We start from the raw sequence: 7,423 nt of genomic DNA on the forward strand, positions 1-7,423 counted from the left end.
TTACTTATTGTTAATTAAACAAGTAAGGAAAATGTACTTTTACTCCACAAGCATTTGAAAACGTTACTACTAGTTACTTGGATTTAGATTATTATTACAACACATGAATTAACCACGTCAGCCCTGTGCATACTTTAAAGGCTATTTGAAAAGAATAGTTAAGCATTTTATACATTTGGAAACTTGTGAAATGGGACATTTTGCTAAATTAGTTGAAGTACATTTTGAATACCAGACTTTTTACTTGTCTATAGGCTATTAGCCTATTGTCTATATTGTGGTATTGGTGCACAATGTGAGTACTTCTTCCACCACTAATATTTAATATTATTTTCTTGAGAGATTAACTTCTAGATCCATTCTTTTTGGAAACCTTGTTGGTTCTTTTTTAATTTCTCAATTACATTGGAAACAGTTACATAAAAAGTAAGATTTTCTATTTAAGTCATACATCTTGACCAGTAATAAAGGTTAACATAATACAGTATTACACATTCATTGTGCACAAAATTACACAAAAGAAACAATCAACCCATATTTAAAATAAACTTTATTTTCTGAAACATATTTGGTAAAACTCACTTAGTGGTCTTACTACTCAACACTTGCAGGCATTGCAGTAGGCCTATTTGCAGTTGTATGTAATAGAATTTGGCATGATTATTTATTATCGTAGGCCTATTGTATATTTTAAGTTCAAAAGGCCACTTAAAACACGGTATTGTCCATGCTGGACATTTACAAACATCACACTATACATACATTTAACACACCATAGAAAAGGCAAGCCGTTTAAAATCATTTGAAAATATTACACATTTTAACTGTGATAAACAGGGTTAAAAACATTGCCGTTGACCTCCACATAACTTTAGAGCGAAAACAACTTTCAAGATGAGAAAAACACATACATGTTGGCATGCCACCACGGCAAAGGAGTTTTAATTTGTGATGAAGGAAAGGGCCATGCCCAAACTTTCTCTCTCTCCAGTACCCTGTAACTGCTATTTTACTTTTTAGGATTTACACTTAAGGATTCTGGCCTTTAAGACAATTCAGATTTGTTGTTAAAATGCTATTTCAGAGCCAGTTCAAACCTATCTATGAGGACTATTTTTGATTTATTTATTAGATCCCTATTAGCTTACTGTGAAACACAGCAGCTATTCTTCCTGGGGTCTAGGAGTTAAAACTGGTATTTCTTTGTTTTCGCCATCATTGCACAGGTTCTAACCTCTTTGCTGGTGAAGACATTTCCTTATGTTGAAAACCTAGTGTGTGAGACAGAGAGAGAGAGCAAAATAGATAATGACATAAGGAACATTAATTTCACAGTTGGGTACTGTACATTATCAATACAGGTATGTGACCACAGTGGAAAACATGGCATGTCATCTGTTGAGAAGGACCACCAAAGTGTAATGCTTCATGGTCCACACAGTTTTTGTATTGAGTTGTACTTGAAATGTACTGTAATTCTGCAAACTGTAAATAAATACTTCAATCAAGGCAAAGGAGGGCGGAACTGGACAAGTAAATCAATTTTTCAGTTGAGAGAAAGTGTTTCAGTGTCCAATAACAACAATAACTAAATTATAAGAACACTCAACAAGCAAAATTCATGGAGACCCTTGATCCACATCAAGCCTCACCATCAGACCTCCTCACCACCTCCGATCAGGGTTAGGCTTAGGCACCTTTGCGGCAAACTATTGTGACACTACATTCCTTTAAATCATGCTATGCCCTTCATTAAACACTCATCATGTATAATTATCTGTTTTGACTCATTTCCATTGTTCCATCTGCATACTTTCTCATCAACATAAGACTGAAACCACAACAAAGCTACGTTGACAAACGTAGCTGTCCTCCACATTTTTTTTCATGTCGCCCCTGGTGTGTATTTGTGTAAGGACCTTAACGGGTAGATTATTTTTAGAGAACGGAGCAGCAAGCTAACCTGAGTCTGCAAGGGTTAGGCGATTCAATTCTTTCTCCAGTTCCTCATCAGTAATATTGAAGCAGCTTTGAGGTACAGTTGGCAAAGAATTCAGCAGATTGCTGCCAGGGAGACTTGGCTGAGGCTCCCTGGCAGGCGATAGAGGGTTGGTTGGGACTTCAGGTAAACCGGAGATGCCATCTGGCGATAGAGGGTTGGTTGGGACTTCAGGTAAACTTGAGATGCCATCTGACTTTGAGTCTTCCAACAAAGATTTAAGCTCTTCTTCCAACTCCTCTGTGTCCTCTGTATCCACAACAGATTTACAAACTTAAAATCAAACTGAAACAGTTACTTGATTGTGTATAATTTAAAGTAAACATTTCAAAAAAAGACAGCACACCTGAGCTGGACCCGCCACCAGCTATAATCTGGTTCACTTCATCCTGAGTATCACATAACTGCTTATATCAAAGGGAATAGAAAATACATTTTAGTGGTGTGAACATGAAAACAAACGGCAAAATGTTATGATATAACTTGTTCCTTAACGAGTCCGACCTCCTGAATTTGATCCACAAGGCTCTCAGCACGCTCCACTGACACATCTTTAAGAGAGAGGCGCAGGGCAGCTACTCCAGCCTGGTACGCTTGTAAAATCTACAAAAGCAATTTACAATTAAAATCTAGGCATTTAGCAGACACTTATCTAGAGAGATTTACAAGTGCCAAAACAGAATAGGCAGAGTAAGCAAGAGCTATAGTCAATAAACAAGGTAAACAGAGTAAACTGGGATACCAGGTAAACAATAATCCTAGCATCTGCAGCAAAGAGTCTCCTTTATGTGTCTCCTACCGGAACTGCTGCTTCTCAAATTATTGGTTTAGGAATGAGACAAAAACTACAAAATATCCATGAATTCAAGCCTCCATGGGGTGAGAAATCGATAGGAGGGGGGAAGAAAAGTCATTTTGGGGGTGAACTATGCCTTTAAGTCTGTCCATTCAGCACGGACAGGTTAACTCTCAACAAGAGCTAGGGCTGTCCTGTCTTCAACAAAAAAGCATAGTCAATTATTAGTCATTGACTAATCGATTAGTTAATGAATGAGTCATTAAGGAAATGACTCAGTCAATTAAGACCAAACTGACCATTACATTTAGTATAACAGCACAGCCCTAACAATAATTTAATGTTATGAACTGCTTGTAAATCAGGCAGCATGTAATGAACATGACTAAGACATTTTACCAACATTATCACTGAATATGAATCAGTTACCAGTTTATCAGTCTGTGACTGGGCTATTCTGTCGAGGATTCCTTTAATAGTCTCCAGCTGGGAAAACAATTTGTCCGCTCTCTTTTCAACCAATTTCTGGCCTCTCAAACACCTCAGAGCCTGTGGAATACACCATGGGTATGACCAGGGGAAATGGAATTAAAGGTTACAACAATATAATCAATGGTTATAGCAATGGGACAATAGTTGGAAACCTGAGATTTCTTCCCTTCCCGAAGCAGTGCCCTTGCTTCTTCTCTGCACCTGCAACACAGATAATACAATCCAGCATCAGCAGAAATCACACTCAAACCCTGACCTTGGCCTGAATATCAGTCAAGGGAGTGTTTCATTGGTGATGCTACCAAAATCAAGTCTAAAGCGTTATTGATAGTCTGGATCTTCGGTGGTGAGGTGACCACCGAACTACAACATGACGTCACGAGCCGCGGTGAAGAGCAAACCACCGCCACCGCCCCAGCCCTTCTCTCTGTTTTTACTCACCACCGCTCAACGTTATTTTAGCTCAGGTGGTCAGCTCACCACCGGAGGTGGTCACCTCACCACCGAAAATCCAGACTATAAATGAGCCTTTACAGTTATGGCCCAGTAGGGCTGACAAATAAATAATGAGCGTAGAATAATTGTCAACTCTGAAAGTGTACAAAATCTACAAATGTAACCAAATAGTTTAATTCTAAACTCTCAAGGTGCCTTCACATGAGGCAATTGCAGGCAAAGCCATTAAATTGACAGGATTTGGGTCACAGAAACAGATGTGTTCATTTCTGACTATTCACACAAATGACGTGAATGCTGTCAATCTCTGTAAAAAATATTTTGGAAACAGTACTGAATACTAATGTAATAACACACAGCTTCAAACATGCTGTTGGAGTGGGGTGAAATTAAGCCCAGTTCATCCGAGCCATGTAGCTATGTAGCATCGCATCAATTTGAATTGACTTTGTATGCCAATCAAAAATGTCTTTGCCTCAGAGTTAAATAAACACTGAAGGTTTTAAAGAGTAAAAGTAAAAGAGTAAAATGTTTATGCGAGAGTTTAGGTCTTTATGGTCATACTTTTCAGACTCAACACCCAGTGCATCCACTCTTTCTCCAAGAAGTTTCTCACTGCACTGCAGCTGATAGATGCCTATATCTACGTCACTGACCGGAGATACACGATCTTGCCCAGGGCGACAAAACTTGACAATCTGTTATGGGTGAACGCACAAAAACACAATAGATGGAAATCAGATTATATAATTAGAAGTATTACTAAATCTATCACTGAGTAAACTCTCCCATCACCATTTGTCTTTAAGATACTACAGTATATGTGCACCTCACACCTTGAATGTTTTCAGGCTAAGCTTTACCTTCTCGCCTTCATGCAATGAAACTATCACTTGCTTTTCCCTCTGCAGCTGGAGCACAGCCATACAGAGGGTACTTTCATCAGTGCAAACATGGGAGGATAGTGCACAAAGTTCTTGAAAGGACAGGAGAGAACGGCTGGCAAATGCACTGCTCTTGTATGTAGCCAGCAATTCTGCTGCTTTCTCCTGCAAGACACAAGTGAAGATTCTGAAGAATGTACATTTTACACCTATCAGACAAAGTTTCCAAAAAACTTTACTTATAATCTACTGAGAAGAAAAGGGTCCCGCACACTGTATTTCACTTATAGAGCAGTAGTTTTATTAGATGACAACATTTCGGTCTAAACGACCTTCATCAGGTATCTGGTTTACAACAAGCAACCGGTAATGGCTATATAGAGGAACTCAGAGAGGCGAGGACCAATCAGAGGCACACGCGCCAGTCTGTTACCATGGAGAGGGAACAACCCATTAAGCCCTACAGGTAGGCAAAGGCATAGTATCTTATAGTAAAAAATATGACACATAAAAAAAAGCTGCCGTCTGTTCCTGTTGACTACAAAACAATACTACAACATGACATAACGATATCATCCGCTCCCGACAGGATCATACGGACTTTTGAAACAGAGACCAGGCTTTCCTCCGAGGTGGTGGAAAGCCTGGTGAGGCGAGGTTAATTAGACACAGACTAAGTTTTAAAAAATTGTGCCATTTTATCATGATTATCCTATTATATGAAGATAGGTTGAAAAGTGGTCCTTTAATCAAGGAATCTCTTAGATTACGTCCCCGCTTATTAACAAAAAGGGGGGGATAACAGAAAGTACGTGAAAGTTCAGGGTCAGACTGTAAAAGGTGCCAAATGTTTCTTAAAAACGGACCTGATGTAGTATGAATATGGTGAGCGTGGCCTAATGCTGCGGCAAACCAATTTGTAAAAGGAACCACTACTATATTCTACATACGTACCTTTACTAGTTCTATGACAACAAACGACTCTTCCAAAGTTACACGACTGCTTCCCAGAAGGGTGGAGAAGGTCCATTTCAAAGGTTTCACCAGTAACAGGCCAACACCCCATGACAGCCAGCCTGAGTCCACATTTGCAGCAAACTCAGATTCTCGTTGCACCTTCCCAGCCCTGGAAAAGGTGAAACAAGGAATAAAATGTAATCTGTATGCACAGATTCTGAAAAAGAATGTGGAAGCACTGCTATGTTGCCCTTGCGTATTGTAGTGTGTTGATAGTGTGTTTGTTGTGTCTTGTCAGTTTATTTACATCTGCTAAAGTGAAGCGAAGGACAACACTACATCTACATGTAAGTATACTGGTATTTCATACCATTGGATTGATTTGATTGAAATTTATACTTTATAACAGTTTGCACAAAAACACAGAAAGTAGGCCTACATTTTAACACAAATACAATGCTATTAATGGATTGAACTCAAGGAGGAAGCACTACGGCTTGTTTCCATTTTGGTGCTGTATGGATTTTACTTGATTTGTCGAATATTTCGTTTATTTTCTATATTCACGGTATTTATTGTATTGTTGCTATAGCTATATTGTTGCTATATATGCTACGCCTACTGTAATGATTATTTTGTATACCTGGCCATGGACTGAATGGCCGTAGGCAAGCCCAAAGGCAGAGTCCCCTTCCTCCTGAAGATCTTGTTCAGTTCTTGCAGATTGACACACACGGTTCCCCGACTCCTGCAGCTCTGTATGGCGAGGGACGACCAGAAGTCCATTTTACTGTCCCAGTCTGTTGTGTTCACATCTCGGTTTTCTTTGAAGTCGGAAAACAAGAAATTCATTCGTTCGTCGTCTTCCCACTCAGGTGGCAAGGCCATTTCCGTGAAATTAGACATTTTCCACTTACAATTATGTAAGCTAGCTGGCTGGCAGACGGCTTGTAAACAGACAGCCCTAGCTACTTCCAACCCCTTCCAACAAGACCAACATGCACCATGTCAGTGTACATGGAACTCTATTAAACGGCAAAATAGCTACCGGGGCACAGTTCACTTTGGGCTCTGATAAGGTCAGAATCAGATCATCAGATGTCTCTTTACGGTGAACCTCACCATGATTCATATAAATCAGGATCGCTAACATAAACACATTAGCTCATCAATAAGCATCGCAAAAACATATGGTACGATTGAGCTAAAGCACAGAACGGTACGAATACGCGGAGCTTATTTCGTAATGTGTAAACAGACGTTGTGTCCACCCTCCCAGGCAGTAAGAATTCACTGAACATGCGCACCTCCTTGGCTTTGGGCGACGGACATCAAAGCTGCGCAGTTTCTCCGCATCCAAGCAAACATGCGTGTCATTTATTGGCACATTCACAAATACATTGGCAAATTAGCAAACTCAAAAGTCAGGGGAGTGGATGATTTAATTTGTATTATACGCATATGCTGCTATTATTTAATACAAATTACTATCCATGTGAATATAGCCTGGTAGGCCTACATATTCTACCAAATTGGAAGTGCATCAGCAGACATCTACTGGCAAGTTTCAGTATTACCTATAGCATTACATACATACAGGCAACAGGACATCATTACACATTTTACAGAAAGTTAAATTCAGAATGATGTGGTTTAAATTCCCTGTTGAACACCGTTGTATTGTAATATTCAATAAATATGAGTTACGTTGGTTACAGAGTCATGCATGGTTACAGACTGATCCACAGTTTTTAAATCAGCTCTTCCGAACATAGGCGATAAGATTACATGCACATTCATTACATGTGATCACAAAAGCTTATGTTTAAATCTTCAGTT

At 39.4% G+C, this 7,423-nt stretch overlaps 1 protein-coding gene across 2 annotated transcripts; it reads right to left on the reverse strand.

The window, feature by feature from the left end:
• Positions 1 to 533: 533 nt before the first annotated feature.
• chmp7 (charged multivesicular body protein 7) lies at positions 534 to 6,849 on the reverse strand. 2 transcript variants are annotated; one of them, XM_083783859.1, is made up of 10 exons: positions 6,228 to 6,848; positions 5,582 to 5,753; positions 4,607 to 4,792; positions 4,308 to 4,441; positions 3,440 to 3,488; positions 3,225 to 3,344; positions 2,504 to 2,602; positions 2,346 to 2,403; positions 1,964 to 2,248; positions 534 to 1,271 (listed from the first exon to the last, which is right to left on the reverse strand). In XM_083783859.1, the coding sequence occupies exons 1-10, from the start codon at positions 6,488 to 6,490 to the stop codon at positions 1,216 to 1,218; spliced, it is 1,422 nt and encodes a 473-aa protein (XP_083639985.1). In that variant the 5' UTR covers positions 6,491 to 6,848; the 3' UTR covers positions 534 to 1,215. The 2 variants fall into 2 exon arrangements, with proteins under 2 accessions (XP_083639985.1, XP_083639986.1); XM_083783860.1 differs by lacking the exon at positions 4,607 to 4,792 and having other exon boundaries at positions 6,228 to 6,849.
• Positions 6,850 to 7,423: the final 574 nt, after the last annotated feature.

This window comes from Protomyctophum parallelum (genome assembly GCF_964188405.1).
Source record: "Protomyctophum parallelum genome assembly, chromosome: 15".
NCBI lineage: Eukaryota > Metazoa > Chordata > Actinopteri > Myctophiformes > Myctophidae > Protomyctophum > Protomyctophum parallelum.